This window comes from Paramormyrops kingsleyae, chromosome 7 (genome assembly GCF_048594095.1).
Source record: "Paramormyrops kingsleyae isolate MSU_618 chromosome 7, PKINGS_0.4, whole genome shotgun sequence".
In the NCBI taxonomy this organism is placed as follows: domain Eukaryota; kingdom Metazoa; phylum Chordata; class Actinopteri; order Osteoglossiformes; family Mormyridae; genus Paramormyrops; species Paramormyrops kingsleyae.
The window spans coordinates 26,680,608-26,706,224 of record NC_132803.1 but is presented as its reverse complement, the minus strand read 5'-3'; the positions used below and the strand labels follow the sequence as shown (position 1 = coordinate 26,706,224).

The window sequence follows — 25,617 nt, the reverse complement described above, 5'->3', positions numbered from 1 at the left end:
TGATCTGCCCCCGATAGCTCACACACGTCATCCTCTGCTTCAGCCATCATCTTTCTAAACGTGCGCTGAACTTATTCGGGAGATGCGTAGCAGACTCTCGCGAAGCAGCCTCTCCAACGTCTCGCGAGACTTCAGATCAAGTCACGTAAACGAATTATTATTTTATATATCTAATATTTATTACAATTTTGTCAGTAACGGAGGAACGCCATCAAATGTAGCGAAGTAAAAGTAAAGTTTTTTCACTAAAAATGTACTTGAGTAAAAGTAAAAGTACCTATATATCTTTAAATATACTCTAAAAGTACTAGTTACCCCAAAAATTTACTCAAGTAAATGTAACGAAGTAAATGTAATTCGTTACTACCCACCTCTGAAAATAACCCTCTTCTGACAAATAGAATGAATACATTGAAATAAACAATATTAGTAAACAAATATTTATTTTCCAACAAATTTTATTTACATACAAAATTCCCTTAAAATAATAAAAGGTTATTGATTTTCAACACAGCTCAAATGAACAAAACCATAACGATGTGCAAAACAGCATAATATTACAAATATGTCAAAGGGCAAACATAAAATAAAGCAGGACAGAACTGACTGCAACACGTATCTGCCTCTATTTTTGGTCTCTTAAAAACTTTTAAAAATTCTGAGGTAGAAAGGTATCTAAACCAAACAAAAACATGTATTTAAAAAAGTGCCGAATAAGATACGTAGAATTGTTTAGGCGGGAGCGAGAGAGGCTCGAGTCACACCTTTTTCTCTTGTGAGGATCGATAACTCATCTGTATTCGGCAAGTGAGACTTTATTTTTTCACGCCTAGAAAGTTCTATAATTACGTAAGGCAGTTGTAAAAACGGTTACTCAAATTTTGTTTCATATTTGGATTTTAGAGATACAATATTTTCACCTTTTAAAACGATTTTGACCAAGGTTTGTTAGCGTTTGGACTCGTTAGCTGACTATATAAGCTGCTAGGTTTGCGCTATTAACAGGTCGACATGACAATCTAAGGTACAATGTTAAGAGACATATAATTCAATAAAAAAATGCCTCTCACATTTCTTATTCAGGGTTGCAAACTCTCATGACACTGACGCTTTCAGACTCACGCAAGAAATCTTACAGATTTCAATACAAATTACAAATATATATCGTTCCATTATAAACCTATAGAATTAGCTACATCAAAACGTGGGGATAGTTTGCAAACCTTACAAAAACTGTTACCTACATGTAAATGCGTGTGCAGACTTAACTCGAATTTAAAATCTCACGCCAGCCAACTGACCAAAGTAGGCAACCCCGCTTATTTGTGGTATTTAGCTTGCTCTTTAGCAATTTTTTCGTTGACATATCGCAAAACAGGTGTTTCAGAGCAATTTTAGGTAAACAAGAATTGCCACTGTACGAGTTGGTGAATGAATCATAACGAATCTTTTAGATGAGATGTCATAAAATATTCGCCCATCACTTTTACCCACGGAGTGTTTCGACCATGCGCGAAATGCACCAACATGTCAGATGATAGGGGTGTAACGATACACCAAAGGCACGAATCGGTTCGGTTCACGGTTTTGGAGCCTCGGTTCGGTTTCTGTTTGCTGTGGGGTTAGGGTTGATGTCATCTTAACAGCAATGCTAAGGAACAATAGATTCGCTTAATAACAAGAACATCTAAACTTTTTCTTTATTAACTTTGCCATCACATTTTTAGTACAGTCAGGATACCTGAGTAAACAACAAAAATTAAATAAATACCTCCAATATAGACTAGTCAGAAAAAAACAATTCTAATACTAACTTTAGAATATAATATTTAGAACAAAATTTAGAACAAAAGCTCATCATTACTAATACAATTTAATCAAATGTGATAAAATAAAGATGTGTTTAAATTGGTTAAATTAGTTAGAGACAAGTGACGTCAACCTCAACAATGGGCAGCAGGGGGCGTGAGAGTACCGCGGTACGCCACGAGAGTTTCGCGATACGTATCGTGGTTGGTGTATCGCGATATTTCGGTTCGGTTTGTAATATCGTTACACCCCTATCAGATGACGATCTTTGCTTCCAGTGGGCGGGACGGTGTGACGTAAATTGCAAGTTTTTTTGACGTTGTTTAGAACTTCCAGAATTCATGTCACAGACGCCTATTTATACTGCGGGATAGGAGACAATTCTCATTTCGCCTCCGATAAGAAGATGGGAATGTTGAAATTTGCGTGTGCAGCTGGAGTGATGGCTGCGGCCGCCGGCACAGCGTACCTCTACCGGCGGTTCAGGAAAACGCCAGAGCAGGAGGAAGGTACCTGAATAGTTATGGTCTCTATGTATATGTAATAGCATGGATGGTGTCATGGAGTCGGTATATTAATGTGATGTATATTATTGTTATATCCTCCTGAGACCCAAGGAAAAAAGTGTCCTTCAATTTTAGGTTATTTGTCTTTGGAGGAAATAAGACATCTTACAATTTAGATTTTTTCAAATTTATTTTTATTTTTAATTTCACAGCATGTCCTCTTTAGTGTACAACAGGAATAAATATGTTTCCTTACATCAGTGAAAAGACAGATGCAAAAACAAAATGTCCACTACAATGGACATAAATGAATGGGTGGGGTCTCAGGAGGATATATTTTTATACCAGTGATAAAAAAAAAATGCTTCATGTGTCCCTCTCAAAATTGCATCTCTTTGGCGTCATGAAGGAATTTAACGTGAAAGTTTACTTTATTTTCACCAAAAATATGGTTTTATTGTTGTATTTTTTGCAGCCAATAATTATCCAGTTGTAGAGTATCCAAAGCATAACAGTGTTTCTTGTTCTCTCTTTTCAGTGAATATGGCCACCTCACTGAGGGACGAAACCCTTATGGTGGCAAACGACTATATGGACTTCTGCATTGGGATCAAGAGGACACCTCCCAGCGAGTCAGCTAAAGCCATGCGATACATGGCAAAGGAGGTGGAGAAGGAGTATGAGTTCAGACTGCGCCGTCTTGTGCGGTTTTTCTTTATCGCCAGTGGCTTTAACACCTGGACCGAACTCAAGAATGTGATGCTGGAAATGGTTGGTCATGAAAGTATGAGCTGGAGCCAGATTGTTACTCTATTCGCCTTCACGGGAATACTGGCAGTTCAACTTTCTAACATAGATGAAGATGTTGCCTGCAGCAGACGGCTAGCAGAGATGATAACTGATGTTCTTCTTGGAGAAAAAGAAGAATGGATTATCCAGAATGGAGGATGGGTAGGTGCATATAATTTTGTAATCAAAAACTGCTCCTTTTATGTAGTTTGTTGTTATATATATATATTTTTTTCCCGTGGTTGTCTTGCCTGTGTTAGAAAGTAGGTGGTTATACCACCAAAGCATTTCAAGAATGTGGAATCTGGGAGAACATGTTCTCAGCATTTTGCTCAGCGTTTCTGCTGTGTTTCATTGAACAAAGCCTAATATCTCATTAGTTATATTGATACCAGAGATTCATTTATAGTTATCTTGGTAAATGCTACTTTTTAAAGGAATTCAGGGTTAATTTATTACACAAAATTTTGTTCCTGAAATGTCCGTCTTCATATTTCAACCTGTCAGCCTGAGGTATATGTATGTTTCTCCTTCCATGGTAATCAATAAGTAGGGAAAATGTAGGACTGAGTCACTGACACGTATGTTTGTTTCTACCCGTACCTGCTTGGATGTCCCCCCTTTATCTTCTCTCTATCTCTTGTGTAGAGGGGGTTCGTGGACTATGTCCACACAGCCAAACCAGGGTATCCAGATTCTCCTGTGAAGAGAGCTCTCCTTGCAGTTGCAAATGTGACAATTGCCTTTCTTCTTGTACGTTACAGTATTTCCTTTCCATGTTATTCAGAGAAATGTTTTCCTGAAAGATTTTTGATCAAGTTTTTCTTAATTTATGTACATATGGTTCACTGTTGTGAAATTACCTATAGTCTGTTTGGTATATTTGTTTCATTTTATGACATTGTTACCCATACAAAAAAAAAGTTAATAGTTATAATAAAATTAATTCACAGAGATGTTTGACTTAACAACTGCCTCTGTATTGTTTTTAATAGATCAGTTATCTGCTAAAAAGAACCCTACCAGGCTTGGTCCCCTCAGCAATGGTAATCTTCAAGAAACTGCCAGGAACATCAGTTAGCTAGACGGGAAATGTGCATTATCTGTCCTGGATGTGTTAATAAAACTTGTATTATCCAAAAAAGTCTAAAACTGACTCAATGGTTCATTTCTGTGAATGTTTCTATAAAAGAATATGTCATTCATTAGATTCTAAGATGTTTTTTCTTTATTAACACTTTAGAAAATTACAAATCCTGAAAAATGGACTGCCCCCAGCCAAATTGGGCTGCATTCTTCATAGTTTTGTTATGATAAAAACTTTTATCTAAAAGAAACACACTTAAAATGTAACAGGTTTTGGATTTTTCAAGTATTCAGAATGTTAGCACATGTAGTGCCTCAAATTAAAAAAGAAAATAAATAAACAAACTGTGTATTGTTTAACTGTGCAAGTATGCTAAAGTACAAACATAAAACAATGCCAAGTCTGTCATGCTGGTAATCAATATGTACCTTTATTTTGTATCTCTAAAAAATCTTGATTAGAACTGTATCTAGAATCATTTGGACCTTCTTTATGTTACAAAAAAGAAAGCACGCATTTGCTTTGACACGATACAGGTGTTTTGCTAAGAAGACTGGTTTACGGTCTCAGGCTTGGTTGATGCTCTTTTGCAGGTAACAATGTTGCTTCCTGTACTAAAAATCCTTTCTGAAGGTGAACTGGTGGCAGGAATACAAAAGATACCGCTTAGCTTGGAGGCTCACTTTTAGGAAAGGCAGTTAAGTAGGCTTTCCACCATACCAGAGGACTGGTTTCACTGTCCACACAAGGCGTTTGGAGATAGTTTTCGAGTTCAGCTTCAGTCGACTGTTGGTCTGTCAGTCCAGCTGCTGCTGCAACAGAATGGGCTTTCTTTTTTTTGCTGGTGCTGGTGCTGATGCTAGTGCTCCTTCTTCAGCTCCTGGTGTAGCGACACAGCTGGAGCAGACACTTACAGCGCTGGCTTAAAGCAAAGCATTCTGGTCCTGACGCAATGCATCATGGTTAGATTTTTTTTGAGCAAGACGACGTAAGACAGATCTTGCAGCACCTCTCAGCGGGCTGCACAAACTGGAACCGCCCCCGTGACAACACACCCTTGCCCTTATTGGCTGAAGAGTTTAGTTACACGCATGATGTTTGTATCCCAGGAAGTTCCGATGCGTTATCTATTTCTCCCGAAAAGCACGTAAAACAGTGAGGACTGGTTTTCAGTTAATTTACCTGGTAAAATGAAGTTTAAATAAATGACATAAATGCTCTAATGGTACACGTAGGTTAGTGGTTTATTTATTGTTAGTTACTGTAATGTTGCGCTGATTTATTTAATCCTCCAATCTGTGAAGAAGGCATTCAAGTAAGAATTGAATTGTACTCTGTGCATGACTATAAAAACTTTGAATCCTTGAAATACATGTATTTGATCTTTTTACACAATAGTTTACTTTTTTACTGCTAACAATTTGGATCAGGAGTTAGTTATTGTAAAAGAAGTAATGTGCATGCAGGTGATGTTTGTATAGCTTTATCTACACCCTTCTGGCAGTGCTGCCATTGCAGTCAGGTCTCGCACACTACGAGGCGTAGAAGTTGTCCGACTTCGCTGCAGTCAGTTTATACTTCACCCCTGCAGCCGCCGGCAGATCGCGCTCCACGTCACGTCAGTCGCAGACAGACCTGAGCCCAATTCGGACGCACCCATTGCTTCTTTAAGGGAGGATGGGCAAAATTACAACGTCGTCGGTGATTGGCTGTTGTGCTGACGTTCAGTAAACCTCTGCTAGATAGGCCATCGAGTTGTCTGTCTCAGCGCTTTCTCTAAAACTGAGCAAACTTGGTTGATCAAGTTTTATAGTCTGTGTATCATCGTGATCGTCCTCATTTTTTATCGATCAAAAATTGAGATTGTTTTATCGCCCAGCACTAGTGGTAATGTTTATAAACAATCAAAGAATCTTACAAATATACATTGCACAATTAAATAAACAACAGTTGATTAAAGTTCTGCAATCCACAATCAATTTTGGCCACAAGTGTAGGCACAGGAAGGTGTTATGATCTCAGGGTGCAAAAAGCCAGAAGGACCAATAGACTTCACTGAAATTCTTTTGTATCACATTCACTGATAGCTATCAACAGCTAACAACAGGAAACGCACTGGAGAAATCGTAAAGTCGCCTCTGAGCCAATGTGAGATATCATAACACTGTTTTTCTTTTTTTTTGACAAAACAGTCAAGAGGGGGTGCAGAATCACCCTCAGCCACCGTACGTCCACCGCTACTGTGTAATTGTTTACCCCAGTCAGGGTCACTGTGCTGGGGTATGGAACCTCCCCCAGGCAGCATAGGACACAAAGCTGGAGAGCTTTGCAGGACTCCCACGCGCACGCCCCCACGCATAGCCATGAGGAATTAAGAGACGCCAATGAGCCTGACTGCAGGTCTTTCGAATGCCGCAAGAAACTGGAGAACCCAGAAGAAACCCAATACAAGAAAAACACACAGACGCAGAAATCAAAGTCCCAACCCAGGAAACACAAGGCAACAGCGTTACTCACAGAGCCACGGTGCTGCTGCGTTCGCTATAGCACTGCTTAAATATAATGTGCGAAAATGATTTTGCCACGTGAGATCTCTCCAAGGCTAATGGCTAATAAGCTAATGGTTGTTCCCTCTGGCAAGTATATAAAGGGTGACTCTACTTGTAAAAGGGTAAAAAAAAGCCAGAAAGCTGAAAGAGGACAACTAAAAGCCAAACTGACATCAGCCAAACATACTTTCATATTAAAGTGCTGTTAAGCACAACAACACTGAAACACCAGGTGTAAATTAGGGCTGAGCGATTAATTGAAATCGTATCGAAATCGCGATGTGGATATGCACGATTTCTAAATCGCCTTACAGCATGATTTTTTGCGTGCTCTCGACTTTTCCCGCAGTATGCTATTTGAAAGAATCACAACGCAGCGCGCCTAAACAGAGCGCGAGAACAGGAGACTTAGCTTAACAACAAATAGGCTGCAGAAACAGGGATGATGAGTTCAGCACAGGAGGTGAGCGAGCTGCACATCATATGAAAAAAGTTCATAAAAGCCAGCTTCCAAAAAATGATACAGACTCTTGATAAGAGATACCAACTGCCATCGCAAAGTTATTTTTCAAGAGTCGCCATCCCTGAAATGTATTCCAAATGCAAAGCCAGTTTCGAGTTGGAGTTAAAAGACGTGAAATACTACGCAACTACTAAGGATATGTGGTCAAGCAGAACATGGGAGCCTTACTTGAGTTTGACGGTGCACTTTATTAATGATGAGTTTGAAATCAAAAGCCGATGCCTGCAAACGGCATATTTTCCCGATGATCACACGGGAGAAAATCTGTCTCAAGGTTTGAAAGATGCTCTGGTTTCCTGGGGACTAGGTGAGGAGCAGCAAGTGTCAGTCACCACAGACAATGGATCAAACATTGTGAAGGCTGTCGCTCAAAATAAATGGACAAGATTACAATGCTTCGGGCATAGACTGCATCTTGCAATCGGTAAGTTTCTTTACCTTTACAGTTTCCTTAAAAATCTGAATTTGCAATTAATTGACCGCGAACACCTAAGCATTCAATCCGAAAGCAAAAAGCAGCTCCTTACCGTGCGCCATTATAACATTAATCTGATCATTTATCCTGCTTGTTTTCGTTTGTGAAAAAATTATGCACATCATTTATTATTATAATTATTATTATTTTATTAAGTGTAATAGCGTTTAAAATTGTAATTATGTTATTGAAATAGCATCTATGATGTGCAGACTGCTATTGGTGCCATTGTATTCCACTCAGCTGTAAATAATGGCAGTCATCATTAGTGATGTAATCAGAATTAGTACCTTTAAAATCACACTATTAATAAACAGCAAAAATTTAATTTTAACAGATTTTTATATATATATGGTTTATGTACATTCAAATTTGTAACTTGCAGTTTTCTTTGATTTAAGTTGTTTTTCATTTAAATGACAATTCTTTAAATTTACATTACCTTTGTCTTATTTATTTCTTTTAGAAAATGCAGTTAAAGATGACTCTCGCATTTCCCGAGGCACAGGTTTGTGCAAAAAGTTGGTTGGACATTTTTCCCGTAGCTGGAAGAAAAAGGTGGCATTAAATGAAGCCCAGGAAGAACTTCAGCTTCCAAAGCATGCACTCATAACAGAGTGCCCAACACGGTGGGGCTCAAGGCAACGGATGATAGAGCGGATTTTGGAACAACAGAAAGCTCTGTCTCAGATCCTTTCAGCTGATCGCAAAACAAGACACCTGGTGCCACAATGGCAAGGAACTGTGCAAGGAAACCCACAGAGTTAATAATACAAGTATTAAAAACGAACTGCGGAAACTGAAAAACACGTGGCCAGGAACTGAAGGCATTTATGCTACTACAGCTCCCTCCATTGGAATAAGTTGATTACTGCAATCTTTAAATGGACCAACCAAATTAATCTGTGGTTTCCAAAGAAATGCAGGAGTCAGTAAATAACTTCATATGGACTAAAATTCACAGATCAGCCAACATAGTTCTGCTGATCTTTCATTTGTTTCATTATTGGTTTATTTTATTCTCTGACAACGTAGGTGTGTTATGAATCTTATGCTATGGAGCAGCACAGCCACAAAATAACCATAAACCATCAAGCTGAAAATGCAAATGCTCCATGCAAAATCGGATAACTCAACATAAAGAAAATTAATGGAAAGAATTTAATCTGTTTATGAAATTGTGGCTGGTCATTAGAAAAAAATTAAACAAAGATTCAGGCATTTCTTCTGAGGGCAATCAGTACACAGCTACAGAAAAATCTATATTTAGTATTTCATACATGTATGCATCTAACTGTATACACTAGTAGCCAAAATTGTGGAAATGTAGCATTTTTGCCATGCTTTAAAAAATAACTACAGAAAAATTGGTTGGCGATATGGCAAAAAAAAAATCACGATAATTTTTCCTGTATTGACCAATATCGATAATTTATCAATATTATAGTTTCACAATGCTGTTCCATGTAATAATGTAATAAACAAAATAATAAAAGAACATAAGAACATAAGAAATTTACATTCGGCCCATCAAGCTCATTTGGGGAGAACTTAACTAATAGCTCAGAGTTGTTAAAATCTTATTTAGCTCTGATTTAAAGGAACCCATGGTTTTAGCTTCCACTACACTAGCAGGAAGACTATTCCATACTCTAACTACACGCTGTGTAAAGAAGTGCTTCCTCAAATTTGTTTTAAAATGTTCTCCCACTAATTTCCACTTATGGCCACAAGTTCTAGTATTTAGACTAATATTGAAATAGGCATTTGGCTGAACAGCATACAGACCCGTTAGAATCTTATAGACCTGAATCATATACCCCCTTAGTCTCCTTTGCTCAAGGCTAAACAGATTCAGTTTCGCTAATCTATCCTCATAAGACATTCCTCTAAGACCAGGAATCATTCTCGTAGCTCTTCGTTGCACCTTTTCTAAGGCAGCAATGTCCTTCTTGAGGTATCGTGACCAAACCTGCACACAGTATTCTAGGTGGGGTCTTACCAAGGAATTATATAAGTGTAACATCACCTCCCTTGACTTAAACTCCACACACCTAGAGATATAACCCAACATTCTGTTGGCTTTTTTTATTGCTTCCCCACACTGGCGAGAGTGGGACATGGAAGCATCAACATACATACCGAGATCTTTCTCGTATTCAGCTACCTTTATTTCAGTGGAACCCATAAAATATCTGTACTTTATATTTCTGCTCCCTGCATGGATTACCTTACATTTATCTGTGTTAAATTTCATCTGCCAAATATCAGCCCATTCGCTAATTAAATCCAGATCCCGTTGAAGCCTCACTGCTGCTAGATCAGTATCTGCTACACCGCCCACCTTGGTGTCGTCTGCAAATTTAACCAGTTTACTGTATGTATTTGTGTCAATATCATTAATGTAAATTAGGAACAATAGTGGTCCTAAAATTGAACCCTGCAGTACCCCACTATGAACAGAGGCCCACTGTGACATTGTGCCTGTAATAATTACTCGCTGCTTCCTGTCAGTTAGCCAGTTTTCAATCCAAGCTGCCACAGTTCCTAAAATCCCTGCAGCTTCAGGGCTAGACATAAGCCGCGGCCAATGGCCGTCGTGCCTTTCAAAATTGGCCGCACGCCTCCTCAAAATTGAAGTACCTTACGGCCAAGATTGGCCTGCCTTTAATGTTTGTCTGGCCGTATGCCCCCTTTTTACCGAAAGTAACGTTCATTACACAAAAGACTTGCGCACGACACGGTCCACTTTACCTCGTCAACAATCGATGCATCTGTACTGAACCCGAACCCAACCTTCGATACGAGAAACGAGGTCGACCCGCACATCTCGTAATTCCCAACTACTGAATGAACCGCAATGAATTCTGGACTAATACGATCATGTGTTCGTCGCATGATTGGCTGGTACGGTATGTATCGTCCAGCCTACTATGGAGCCACAGCAATGACAATGGTGCATCATCGGGGGTTACGTTTTTGATTGGAAAAGCCATCCTACGGTTTCCGAATAACAGATAGGTGTCCTTTTCGGTAATCATCGTGTAGTTGTCGTCTGCTGCTTATGCTGTCACCATGCCTCGCAAAGATCGAGAACGTAAAAGAAAGCAAGCTGAACTCGCGGCTACTGCCGCAAAATATTGCAAATTATCTACTTCGTTCAGGTAAGTGTCAGATGGTGTTGTAAAAAAACATTTGCCGAGGCAGAGCAGATTTGACTCAGAGAAGTACCAAGCTCTGCTGGGAGGATATAGGACTGGTAGCGTGCAGTGTGCAAAAAACGAACGTCAAGTCAATTGTCATGTACACTAAAAGAATACGGGTGTTCTGAGCAAACAAATACAAAAATATTGACGGCTCCTTTATTGTTGGATTTTGTTTTTTGAAATAAAGCTATATATATATCTATAAATATATATACTGTATATATTCTGTCTCAAATCGAAGGTCGTATTGCGTAGGTTGTCTAAACTTGGTAATTACAGTAATTGGTAATTAGTGACTCAGTATTGGCCCAATGCCTTTTTGGAAAGTTTCTGCTTTTTTGAAAATAAAAAAATGCATCCTTTATGGAAATAAAATTCCTCCACAAGGCCCGAGGTGTCCTATGAAATTTAAGTAAATGAAAAAAACATTTTTTCAAATTAAAATTTTTAATTTGTCAATGACTTCACAAAAAACAATACCACTGCACACTAGCTAATTTACTCCAGATTTTGGCCTTGTGCCCAGGCTTAATGGCCTTGTGCCCTAGAAAAAATATGAATAGCCAAGGCCAAAGTGGCTGTGCCCTCCTAAATCCTTATGTCTAGCCCTGCAGCTTTAAGCCTTAGCAAGAGCCGTTTGTGGGGGACAACATCAAAGGCCTTCTGGAAATCTAAGTAAATCACATCATAGGCCTTTTTGTGATCAATTTCACTTGTAGCTTCCTCAAAGAACTCAAGTAGATTCGTTAAGCAGGATCTACCTCTCCTAAATCCATGTTGGCTATCCTTTATAAAGTTATTGGCATCTAGGTAATCTACCATTTTCACTTGAATTATAGCTTCCATTATTTTTCCAATAATGCTAGTTAAACTGATTGGCCTATAGTTTGCTGGATTACTTCTATCCCCTTTTTTGAATATGAGTGTTATATTAGCATGCTTCCAATCTGATGGTACCACACCCGCAGATAACGATTTCTGGAATATTAATATATATATATATATATATATATATATATATATATATATATATAATATTAAAATAACCCTCTTCTGACAAATAGAATGAATACATTGAAATAAACAATATTAGTAAACAAATATTTATTTTCCAACAAATTTTATTTACATACAAAATTCCCTTAAAATAATAAAAAGTTATTGATTTTCAACACATAGCTCAAATGAACAAAACCATAACGATGTGCAAAACAGCATAATATTACAAATATGTCAAAGGGCAAACATAAAATAAAGCAGGACAGAAGTGACTGCAACACGTATCTGCCTCTACTTTTGGTCTCTTAAAAACTTTTCAAAATTCTGAGGTAGAAAGGTATCTAAACCAAACAAAAACATGTATTTAAAAAAGTGCCGAATAAGATATACGTAGAATTGTTTAGGCGGGAGCGAGAGAGGCTCGAGTCACACCTTTTTCTCTTGTGAGGATCGATAACTCATCTGTATTCGGCAAGTGAGACTTTATTTTTTCACGCCTAGAAAGTTCTATAATTACGCAAGGCAGTTGTAAAATCGGTTACTCAAATTTTGTTTCATATTTGGATTTTAGAGATACAATATTTTCACCTTTTAAAACGATTTTGACCAAGGTTTGTTAGTGTTTGGACTCGTTAGCTGACTATATAAGCTGCTAGGTTTGCGCTATTAACAGGTCGACATGACAATCTAAGGTACAATGTTAAGAGACATATAATTCAATAAAAAAAAAAAATGCTTCTCACATTTCTTATTCAGGGTTGCAAACTCTCATGTATCTGGCGACACTGACGCTTTCAGACTCACGCAAGAAATCTTACAGATTTCAATACAAATTAGAAATATATATCGTTCCATTATAAACCTATAGAATTAGCTACATTAAAACGTGGGTATAGCTTGCAAACCTTACAAAAACTGTTACCTACATGTAAATGCGTGTGCAGACTTAACTCGAATTTAAAATCTCACGCCAGCCAACTGACCAAAGCAGGCAACCCCGCTTATTTGTGGTATTTGGCTTGCTCTTTAGCAGTTTTTTCGTTGACATATCGGAAAACAGGTGTTTCAGAGCAATTTTAGGTAAACAAGAATTGCCACTGTACGAGTTGGTGAATGAACATAACGAATCTTTTAGATGAAATGTCATAAAATATTCGCCCATCACTTTTACCCACGGAATGTTTCGACCATGCGCGAAATGCACCAACATGTCAGATGACGATCTTTGCTTCCAGTGGGCGGGACGGTGTGACGTAAATTGCAAGTTTTTTTGACGTCGTTTAGAACTTCCAGAATTCACGTCACAGACGCCTATTTATACTGCGGGGTGGGAGACAATTCTCATTTCGCCTCCGATAAGAAGATGGGAATGTTGAAATTTGCGTGTGCAGCTGGAGTGATGGCTGCTGCCGCCGGCACAGCGTACCTCTACCGGCGGTTCAGGAAAACGCCAGAGCAGGAGGAAGGTACCTGAATAGTTATGGTCTCTAATACTCTCTATGTATATGTAATAGCATGGATGGTGTCATGGAGTCGGTATATTAATGTGATGTATATTGTTGTTATATCCTCCTGAGACCCAAGGAAAAAAGTGTCCTTCAATTTTAGGTTATTTGTCTTTGGAGGAAATAAGACATCTTACAATTTAGATTTTTTCAAATTTATTTTTATTTTTAATTTCACAGCATGTCCTCTTTAGTGTACAACAGGAATAAATATGTTTCCTTACATCAGTGAAAAGACAGATGCAAAAACAAAATGTCCACTACAATGGACATAAATGAATGGGTGGGGTCTCAGGAGGATATATTTTTATACCAGTGATTAAAAAAAAATGCTTCATGTGTCCCTCTCAAAATTGCATCTCTTTGGCGTCATGAAGGAATTTAACATGAAAGTTTACTTATTTTCACCAAAAATATGGTTTTATTGTTGTATTTTTTGCAGCCAATAATTACCCAGTTGTAGAGTATCCAAAGCATAACAGTGTTTCTTGTTCTCTCTTTTCAGTGAATATGGCCACCTCTTTGAGGGACGAAACCCTTATGGTGGCAAATGACTATATGGACTTCTGCATTGGGATAAAGAGGACACCTCCCAACGAGTCAGCAAAAGCCATGCGATACATGGCAAAGGAGGTGGAGAAGGAGTATGAGTTCAGACTGCGCCGTCTTGTGCGGTTTTTCTTCATCACCAGTGGCTTTAACACCTGGACTGAACTCAAGAATGTGATGCTGGAAGTGGTTGGTCATGAAAGTATGAGCTGGGGCCAGATTGTCACTCTCTTCACATTCTCGGGAATACTGGCAGTTCAACTGTCTAACGTAGATGAAGATGTTGCCTGCAGCAGACGGCTAGCAGAAATGATTACTGATGTTCTTCTTGGAGAAAAAGAAGAATGGATTATCCAGAATGGAGGCTGGGTAGGTGCATGTAATTTTGTAATCAAAAACTGCTCCTTTTATGTAGTTTGTTGTTATATATATATTTTTTTTTCCCGTGGTTGTCTTGCCTGTGTTAGAAAGTAGGTGGTTATACCACCAAAGCATTGCAAGAATGTGGAATCTGGGAGAACATGTTCTCAGCATTTTGCTCAGCGTTTCTGCTGTGTTTCATTGAACAAAGCCTAATATCTCATTAGTTATATTGATACCAGAGATTCATTTATAGTTATCTTGGTAAATGCTACTTTTTAAAGGAATTCAGGGTTAATTTATTACACAAAATTTTGTTCCTGAAATGTCCGTCTTCATATTTCAACCTGTCAGCCTGAGGTATATGTATGTTTCTCCTTCCATGGTAATCAATAAGTAGGGAAAATGTAGGACTGAGTCACTGACACATATGTTTGCTTCTACCCGTCCCTGCTTGGATGTCCCCCCTTTATCTTCTCTCTATCTCTTGTGTAGAGGGGGTTCGTGGACTATGTCCACACAGCCAAACCAGGGTATCCAGATTCTCCTGTGAAGAGAGCTCTCCTTGCAGCTGCAAATGTGACAATTGCCTTTCTTCTTGTACGTTACAGTATTTCCTTTCCATGTTATTCAGAGAAATGTTTTCCTGAAAGATTTTTGATCAAGTTTTTCTTAATTTATGTACATATGGTTCACTGTTGTTTCCCCCATGACCCTTTTCTTGAAAATTAGAAATTACCTATAGTCTGTTTGGTATATTTGTTTCATTTTATGACATTGTTACCCATACAAAAAAAAAGTTAATAGTTATAATAAAATTAATTCACAGAGATGTTTGACTTAACAACTGCCTCTGTATTGTTTTTAATAGATCAGTTATCTGCTAAAAAGAACCCTACCAGGCTTGGTCCCCTCAGCAATGGTAATCTTCAAGAAACTGCCAGGAACATGAGTTAGCTAGACGGGAAATGTGCATTATCTGTCCTGGATGTGTGAATAAAACTTATATTATCCAAAAAAGTCTAAAACTGACTCAATGGTTCATTTCTGTGAATGTTTCTATAAAAGAATATTTTTATTCATTAAATTCTAAGATGTTTTTTCTTTATTAACACTTTTGAAAATTACAAATCCTGAAAAATGGACTGCCCCCAGCCAAATTGGGCTGCATTCTTCATAGTTTTGTTATGATAAAAACTTTTATCTAAAAGAAACACACTTAAAATGTAACAGGTTTTGGATTTTTCAAGTATTCAGAATGTTAGGACATGTAGTGCCTCAAATTAAAAAAGAAAATAAATAAACAAACTGTGTATTGTTTAACTGTGCAAGTATGCTAAAGTACAAACATAAAACAATGCCAAGTTTGTAATGCTGGTAATCAATATGTACCTTTATTTTGTATCTCTAAAAAATCTTGATTAGAACTGTATCTAGAATCATTTGGACCTTCTTTATGTTACAAAAAAGAAAGCACGCATTTGCTTTGACACGATACAGGTGTTTTGCTAAGAAGACTGGTTTACGGTCTCAGGCTTGGTTGATGCTCTTTTGCAGGTAACAATGTTGCTTCCTGTACTAAAAATCCTTTCTGAAGGTGAACTGGTGGCAGGAATACAAAAGATACCGCTTAGCTTGGAGGCTCACTTTTAGGAAAGGCAGTTAAGTAGGCTTTCCATCATACCAGAGGACTGGTTTCACTGTCCACACAAGGCATTTGGAGATAGTTTTCGAGTTCAGCTTCAGTCGACTTTTGGTCTGTCAGTCCAGCTGCTGCTGCAACAGAATGGGCTTTCTTTTTTTGCTGGTGCTGGTGCTGATGCTAGTGCTCCTTCTTCAGCTCCTGGTGTAGCGACAGACCTGGAGCAGACGCTTACAGCGCTGGTTTAAAGGAATGCATTCTGGTCCTGACGCAATGCATCATGGTTAGATTTTTTTTGTTCGGCGCTGCAAAACGTCACCACAGGTCACCATGTCACATGGTACAAAAACCCCACGAGAGCAAGACGACATAAGACAGATCTTGCAGCACCTCTCAGCGGGCTGCACAAACTGGAACCGCCCCCGTGACAACACACCTTTGCCCTTATTGGCTGAAGAGTTTAGTTACACGCATGACGTTTGTATCCCAGGAAGTTACGATGCGTTATCTATCTCTCCCAAAAAGCAACAGTGAGTTTCTTAGCAAAAAAACAGTGAGGACTGGTTTTCAGTTAATTTACCTGGTAAAATGAAGTTTAAATAAATGACATAAATGCTCTAATGGTACACGTAGGTTAGTGGTTTATTTATTGTTAGTTACTGTAATGTTGCGCTGATTTATTTAATCCTCCAATCTGTGAAGAAGGCATTCAAGTAAGAATTTAATTGTACTCTGTGCATGACTATAAAAACTTTGAATCCTTGAAATACATGTATTTGATCTTTTTCCTGGCAGCTATTTTTTACACAGGGCCACTATACACAATAGTTTACTTTTTTACTGCTAACAATTTGGATCAGGAGTTAGTTATTGTAAAAGAAGTAATGTGCATGCAGGTGATATTTGTATAGCTTTATCTACACCCTTCTGGCAGTGCTGCCATTGCAGTCAGGTCTCGCACACTACGAGGCGTAGAAGTTGTCCGACTTTGCTGCAGTCAGTTTATACTTCACCCCTGCAGCTGCCGGCAGATCGCGCTCCACATCACGTCAGCCGCAGACAGACCTGAGCCCAAGTCGGACGCACCCATTGCTTCTTTAAGGGAGGATGGGCAAAATTACAGTGTCGTCGGTGATTGGCTGTTGTGCTGGCGTTCAGTAAACCTCTGCTCGATAGGCCATCGAGTTGTCTGTCTCAGCGCTTTCTCTAAAACTGAGCAAACTTGGTTGATCAAGGTTTATAGTCTGTGTATCATCGTGATCGTCCTCATTTTTTATCGATACAAAATTGAGATTGTTTTATCGTCCAGCCCTAGTGGTAATGTTTATAAACAATCAAAGAATCTTACAAATATACATTGCACAATTAAATAAACAACAGTTGATTAAAGTTCTGCAATCCACAATCAATTTTGGCCACAAGTGTAGGCACAGGAAGGTGTTATGAGCTCTGGGTGCAAAAAGCCAGAAGGACCAATAGACTTCACTGAAATTCTTTTGTATCACATTCACTGATAGCTATCAACAGCTAACAACAGGAAACGCGCTGGAGAAATCGTAAAGTCGCCTCTGAGCCAATGTGAGATATCATAACACTGTTTGTTTTTGACAAAACAGTCAAGAGGGGGTGCAGAATCACCCTCAGCCACCGTACGTCCACCGCTACTGTGTAATTGTTTATCCCAGTCAGGGTCACTGTGCTGGGGTGTGGAACCTCCCCCAGGCAGCATAGGACACAAAGCTGGAGAACTTTGCAGGACTCCCACGCACACACCCCCACGCATAGCCATGAGGAATTAAGAGACGCCAATGAGCCTGACTGCAGGTCTTTCGAATGCCGGAAGAAACTGGAGAACCCAGAAGAAACCCAATACAAGAAAAACACACAGACGCAGAAATCAAAGTCCCAACCCTGGAAACACAAGGCAACAGCGTTACTCACAGAGCCACAGTGCTGCTGCGTTCGCTATAGCACTGCTTAAATATAACGTGCGAAAATGATTTTGCCACATGGGATCTCTCCAAGGCTAATGGCTAATAAGCTAATGGTTGTTCCCTCTGGCAAGTATATAAAGGGTGACTCTACTTGTAAAAGGGTAAAAAAAAAAAAGCCAGAAAGCTGAAAGAGGAAAACTAAAAGCCAAACTGACATCAGCCAAACATACTTTCATATTAAAGCACAACAACACTGAAACACCAGGTGTAAATTAGGGCTGAGCGATTAATTGAAATCGTATCGAAATCACGATGTGGATATGCACGATTTCTAAATCGCCTTACAGCACGATTTTTTGCGTGCTCTCGACTTTTCCCGCAGTATGCTATTTGAAAGAATCACAACGCAGCGCGCCTAAACAGAGCGCGAGAACAGGAGACTTAGCTTAACAACAAATAGGCTGCAGAAACAGGGATGATGAGTTCAGCACAGGAGGTGAGCGAGCTGCACATCATATGAAAAAAGTTCAAAAAAACAAAACAAATTACCGACGCCATCACATATAATTTATGCAAAGATATGATACCCGCAAATGTCGTCAGTAAAGCCAGCTTCCAAAAAATGATACAGACTCTTGATAAGAGATACCAACTGCCATCGCGAAGTTATTTTTCAAGAGTCGCCATCCCTGAAATGTATTCCAAATGCAAAACCAGTTGGAGTTAAAAGACGTGAAATACTACGCAACTACTAAGGATATGTGGTCAAGCAGAACATGGGAGCCTTACTTGAGTTTGACGGTGCACTTTATTAATGATGAGTTTGAAATCAAAAGCCGATGCCTGCAAAGTATTCATATTTTCCCGATGATCACACGGGAGAAAATCTGTCTCAAGGTTTGAAAGATGCTCTGGTTTCCTGGGGACTAGGTGAGGAGCAGCAAGTGTCAGTCACCACAGACAATGGATCAAACATTGTGAAGGCTGTCGCTCAAAATAAATGGACAAGATTACAATGCTTCGGGCATAGACTGCATCTTGCAATCGGTAAGTTTCTTTACTAAGGGTGTCACGTTTTCGATTTTAAATCGAAATCGATCGAAATTCATCCTCAATCTCGATTATCGAATCAAAAGATGGAATCGTCGATGCTGCCACGCCCCCATGGTACGTCACCTTGGCTTGCCATGCGAAAAAAAAAAACACGCTTGTTGAAGTGCTGCGTGTCAACCTAACAGCTACAACAAACAGCCAAAAGATAGCATGGCAACTGCAGACGCAGGAGACCCGTCGACAGAACTTGAACCCCCTCCTCTTTCACTGAAGTCGCCGGTGTGGAAGTATTTTTGATTGACAACGTTCGTGTTGTCGACAAAAAAAACACAGTTTGCAAGCTCTGCTATGTACGTATAGGCTACCATGCACATTATTCCACCGGCAGCACGACTAACATGGCAGGGCATCTCCACAGGCACCACAAAAACGTAGATTTATCTGTTAAACCGACAAGTGTAACACAAAACTACTCTCCCGTCTTCATTTGGAATAAAACTTCCAAGTAACTCAACACGTGCAAAGGCAATTACAAGCGCGGTAGGAGTATTTATAGCCGCGGACATGCGACCTTATTCAGTGGTAGAAAACTCCGGTTTTAGGCATTTAATTAGCGTGCTAGAACCGCGCTAGGAAATCCCAAGTAGAACGCAAGATAAAAGTTATTGTTACATTATATTGTTAATAAACATTTTAAATTTGACAATGTGGTGTGTGGTACATTGCGAACAAAGGACATATATTATTATATTGCATAAAAGTCTTAAAATGGCATAGCTTGTGCTTTAAAATTTTTCTTTTTTAAATCGAGAATCGAATCGAACCGTGACTTTAGAATCGAAAATGTAATCGAATCGAGGATTTGGAGGATCGTGACACCCTTATTCTTTACCTTTATAGTTTCCTTAACAATCTGAATTTGCAATTAATTGACCGCGAACACCTAAGCATTCAATCCGAAAGCAAAAAGCAGCTCCTTACCGTGCGCCATTATAACATTAATCTGATCATTTATCCTGCTTGTTTTCGTTTGTGAAAAAATTATGCACATCATTTATTATTATAATTATTATTATTTTATTAAGTGTAATAGCATTTAAAATTGTAATTATGTTATTGAAATAGCATCTATGATGTGCAGACTGCTATTGGTGCCATTGTATTCCACTCAGCTGTAAATAATGGCAGTCATCATTAGTGATGTAATCAGAATTAGTACCTTTCAAATCACACTATTAATAAACAGCAAAAATTTAATTTTAACAGATTTTTATATATATATGGTTTATGTACATTCAAATTTGTAACTTGCAGTTTTCTTTGATTTAAGTTGTTTTTCATTTAAATGACAATTCTTTAAATTTACATGACCTTTGTCTTATTTATTTCTTTTAGAAAATGCAGTTAAAGATGACTCTCGCATTTCCCGAGGCACAGGTTTATGCAAAAAGTTGGTTGGACATTTTTCCCATAGCTGGAAGAAAAAGGTGGCATTAAATGAAGCCCAGGAAGAACTTCAGCTTCCAAAGCATGCACTCATAACAGAGTGCCCAACACGGTGGGGCTCAAGGCAACGGATGATAGAGCGGATTTTGGAACAACAGAAAGCTCTGTCTCAGATCCTTTCAGCTGATCGCAAAACAAGACACCTGGTGCCACAATGGCATGACACAGATGTCCTTGAATCTGTGAGCAGGGCACTGAAACCTCTGCAGGAGTTCACAGGTGCCCTGTCTGGTGAAGACTATGTCAGCATGTCTTACTTGAAACCGGTTATTCATCTGTTTAACACAAAAATACTGGCTGTGGATGATGAGGATTCTGACCTCACAAAAACAATAAAATCCTAAATTCTTGAGTACATCAATAAAAATTATGATGGTGAAGATACCCAAGGACTGCTGGATATGGCATCATTTCTTGATCCAAGATTCAATACAAATTACATTGCTGCAGACAAACTTCCAAACATCAAGGCCAAGGTGATGTCTGATATAAAAGAGATACTGTATCACAAAAGGTGAGTTGGTTTATGGCTAATATTGATATTAAAATATGATATTGATATATCCTACTGATTGCATACATGTGGTGTAACATTTATTTTCTGTTGTTTGCTCTCCTTGATCTCATAGGATGCAGTGAATTCTGAGAGCACCACAGGGAGACAGAATGTAGACACAGATCTACCTTCATCAGCAAAAAAAACAAAGAAATCTCTGGGGTCCTTTTTTTAGACTGTCGCAGCCATGCCAGTATCTCTGCAACTTGAAGAAGCCATTGTCTCTGAGTCGAACAGCTACCTGCTGAATCCCACTATCGACAGTGAGGAAGATCCTCTTCTATGGTGGAAACAACATCGAATCAACTTCCCAAGATTGAGCAGGCTTGCACAAAAATCTGTGCATTCCAGCTACAAGCTCACCATCTGAGAGGGTGTTTAGCACTGGAGGGAATGTGGTGACATGCCAACGTTCATGCTTGAAACCAGAAATGGTGGACATGCTGGTTTTCTTAGCAAAAAACCTTTGAACACTTAAAGCAGCTAGATTCTGCCAGTGTTCTAATTGTTTATATGTGGGAGACTGGTCTGGGTTGTTGTTTTTTCCACACACACACACACACACACACACACACACATACATTTACTTTTTGCCATAGGTCTGTTCTAGAGACATTTTGTTACACCTTTACTAGGTGATTTTTTATTTTTTTGCCTTATGTCTGTTTTAGAGACATGTTACAGGTCTTTGATAAAGATCTAATTGTTTTCCTTTTGAAAAATGTTTCATATTCACACTGTAAAACATGTCTGTGTTTAAAATCAAAATCGCAATATTGTTCAAGAAAATCATGATAGGTTTCTTTTGTCCATATCGCACAACCCTAGTGTAAATGCATTAGCTGAATAAGTAGCCTAACCGATCAGTCACTCCTGATTACTTCCCGTATCTGAGTCATTACATGGTGTCCTCATTTACACCTGGACCGGCTTTTCTGAGAACTTCTAGCTGAACAAGGAAATACGACATTGCGTGCGAGAGACATATGATGTTATACGACTAGAGCAGTTACCTTACATACTTCATCTTTCTTCTGTGTCTTTTTACTTGTACTCTTTATTTTATGTGTGTCATTTTGAGCTCGATTGGTTGCTTTAATCTTGCATTATGAAAGTAATGCCTTGGCACAATTATTGAATAAATGAATAAAGTTTCACCTTAAGTTATTCTGTGATTCCCATAAGCTTCTTAACTGGGACTAAAGAAAAATATAAGTTTAATTCAAAGGGACATCTTGAATTTTGACAATTTTTTCTGGCTGCATGAAAACCTATATGTTAAATCTTTTCTAGAATTCCCCCCCTAAATTTAAGAAAGACCATTATACTCTCCTAGGCTGTAATATTTGTTTAATTGCTACATCCATCTATTTTCTGTAACTGCTTGTCCTATTCAGGGTCACAGAGCCTATCCCAGAGGCTATGCAGGGTAGGGAACAACCCAGCTCATTTAAAGCAAGAAACCCACACAAACACAGGGCTGAGACAGAAATAAACCTCAAACATTCAGGCGGTCCATTTATTGCACTAAAATACATATATCACTGCTTAACTCACTATTGAAACGTTCTCTAAGGTCTGTATCTTTTCAAAATATTTGGAAAAGGTCAACAAAAGATGTGCCTATAGAGTGAGATCCTGTGCTAGGAAGACACTTCCACGTTTCCAAGTTTCAAGTTTTACTGGTAGAAGCTGTAATCGGGTTACAAATCAATGCGAACTTGGGCCACGAGTTTATGTTACTATCGCGAACATTAATGCCCTTTTAATCTTCAAAAGCTTAGATGCATCGATCCAGGTCCATAGACCTACAGATATTTGTTTTCTAAACCGACAATAACCCCACGCGGGAAAGATGGCAATAAAATAAACAAGAAAGCTTTTTTACTGTTCTCTCACGTATATCGTTCCGCTGGTTTCGTAAAAAATATCATAAAGGTTTGACAATATTCTCCATTAACTTATTTTAGCCTACGTAACATTTAACTTAAAGTACAGATATAGTGTTATTGTCCACTGCAAATGTTTCTCCATTAATAAAATCACAATTGATACAGGGTGACGATGATCTAAAATTTTGGATTATGAGTTCGAGTTCACTCATTAAACCTGCAAGTGCAAATGCACCTTAAGTTAACGATTTATAACCGAGGAGGGACACACAAGAGATTTTTGAAATGGAGAGGACCGAACAGTGAGCAAAAGGTCTCAGCTTTCAAGCTTATCCAGGCTTGATGAGGTATTCGGCACGATTTGAGCTAATTGATTAGTACAATAAACATTTTGATTGACACTGGCCAATATACATACAATGTTACTTTGTTGCCTATAGTATGGAGATGTCAATCACCCATAAATGTCCTATTGGACAACAGCATAAATAGCGGATGGACTTCATAAATTAGCCTATTAGTGATAAGGGGGAAAAGTATGTTGACAAATGCATCCAACATATATGATTGGTTTAGATTAAGAATATATAGAATTCACCAATGGCGGCTGGCCCATAGGGGGCGCACGGGCGCCGCCCTCCCAGATGTGGGGGGAATATAAAATATATAAAAATAAAAGTACATTTTTATCAATGTCAATCAATGTCAATCAATCTGAATTATTTAAACAAAATTTCCACCAACTGACTGTCATTCAACAGTAAATTTCCACCGACAGATTTCCACCAATCATTTCTCAGCGAAATAGCCAATCGTGTATGGTTGCTAGGCGAAAGTAATAAAAATGTGGCCTATCAGCATCGCCGAATTAAATGGTTTTGGGGCGCTGGAAATTTCGCCCCTGCAACAGAAAAAAAGGGAAAGTTTTGGATTGCTCTCAGGTCAGTCAGTAAGAGAGAGATTATGGCGACGGTGACAGTTGAGGGGCAGCTTCCACCAAATTCGGTGAGATCGTTATTGAATTACCCTCTTGCGAGAAGGACGATGGTGGGAAAAAAACCCACGCTAAGGAGCTGGAATCCGACAAGCCCGAAATAACTGTAGCTGTAAATTGTTAATTTACTGTATCTGTGAAACTGTTGATTTTGAGAAGGAAATTAAATTATGATTGTGAAATTGTTGTCATTTTCTGACTGTTCATTTGAATGCTTATACTGGACTAGGAAGGGATCGAAATCTATTGGTACGTCAGCCCCACCAAGAATTTTTTTCACCAGCCGCCACTGTAATTCACGTACACCCACATTGCTTGCTATATGAAAGAACGGGATCTAGATCTATACCAAGATTGATCTTTGTTGTTTTCCCGGATTTGGTGATTAGGGTTGCTATATATAACTTGGGGGGGGGGGGGGGGGGGGGGGGGGGGGGGATACGGGGCGTGTTCCCCCGTCCCCCCACCCCTGCGCCCCGGTAATCATACCAAAACACAGAGACTATCCATTCAAGTCCAAGGAAAAATAACCATTTATTCACAAGTCCGCGTATACTATACGATACACTTCGCGTAATTGTGAGAATATTTAAGACTAGCTAACTCGGTTGTAATTTATCTCTAACCACCCAAAAGAAACCTATTTGTGTGTATTTGATTAAATCATAAGCATAGCTTAGAATATGCATTTTTAAATTTCTTACATAAGTACAGGACCAAATCTTTGCGATTTTAGCATGCACACATCCAGAAAATAAACCACTTTATAGCATACTACGGCGAAGCCTGTGTTTTTTTAAATCGTTGTAATCAATATGTTACTTACTTCAATGCCTATACCTAACAGAATCCACAAAATAGTCGCGATATTTGTTGTTTTCGTTTTCACTGACTACGTCCATAAGAAAAAATTATGAATATTGAAACTACAAATGCAAACAAACCCGTTTACGCTCGGCTTAAACTAAGAAAATGCTACGTTTTGTGCTCTAGCTATAAGTCATACACAGATTTCTATCAGTAATTCATGGATTCTCTACAGCTTCTGTTCTTTTCAGTTCTCCAGCTTCTCTGATCACATAATACCATAACACATGAAGCAAAACGGCCAGCAACATATTCTACATTTAGTAAGATAAAGACAGTCAGCCAATTAGGCGGCATAGGCGGCCGGCTATCTTCCGAGGGGGCGCAACTTAGCCAGCCGATTTCGACTGTCTCGGACAGGAGGCGCCGCCGCTGAATCTCGCCTAGGGCGCCATATGGGCTTCAGCCGGTACTAGATAAAGATCAGGTAGGAGAAATTCTGAATCAGAATCAGAAAAACTTTATTGATCCCGGAGGAAATTGCTCAAATTCTCAGGTATCGTTTTAAAATAAGTTACGAATATATTGTTGACTGTATAGTCTGTGAGCTTTTGTTTAATTTAAAAGAAATACATTTCTTAAGAGAAATTCTAAAGTCAACTTTCATTCGATGTATTAATTTTCATAGTCATTTTCCAGTCGAAATGTAATGTGTTAGAGTTACAAAAGCTATCCTTTTTACTCAAACCAGGATCAGTTATTTGGTACTTCGGAGCTCAATATCAATACCTAATATTGTGAACATAATGATGCTTTCGTTAATGTTGAATGAATGTGTTTTACATAATGTTTGGTTTGTAAACTTCAATCTTCTAT

At 38.7% G+C, this 25,617-nt stretch overlaps 2 protein-coding genes across 5 annotated transcripts in view; one reads left to right on the top strand and one right to left on the bottom strand.

Moving 5' to 3' along the window:
* Positions 1 to 25,617, bottom strand: part of LOC111852607 (one cut domain family member 2-like) — an 82,653-nt gene that overhangs the window by 54,766 nt on the left and 2,270 nt on the right. The gene's annotated exons all lie outside the window — the stretch shown is intronic.
* LOC140592130 (anti-apoptotic protein NR13-like) lies at positions 696 to 15,385 on the top strand. Of its 3 annotated transcripts, none has more exons than XM_072714646.1 (4): positions 696 to 2,318; positions 2,854 to 3,266; positions 3,753 to 3,857; positions 4,100 to 4,256. In XM_072714646.1, exons 1-4 carry the CDS (start codon positions 2,216 to 2,218, stop codon positions 4,187 to 4,189), a joined length of 711 nt encoding a protein of 236 aa, XP_072570747.1. In that variant the 5' UTR covers positions 696 to 2,215; the 3' UTR covers positions 4,190 to 4,256. The 3 variants fall into 3 exon arrangements, with proteins under 3 accessions (XP_072570747.1, XP_072570749.1, XP_072570748.1); XM_072714648.1 differs by lacking the exons at positions 2,854 to 3,266; positions 3,753 to 3,857; positions 4,100 to 4,256 and adding exons at positions 13,954 to 14,366; positions 14,853 to 14,957; positions 15,229 to 15,385 and having other exon boundaries at positions 714 to 2,318; XM_072714647.1 differs by lacking the exons at positions 696 to 2,318; positions 2,854 to 3,266; positions 3,753 to 3,857; positions 4,100 to 4,256 and adding exons at positions 12,788 to 13,409; positions 13,954 to 14,366; positions 14,853 to 14,957; positions 15,229 to 15,385.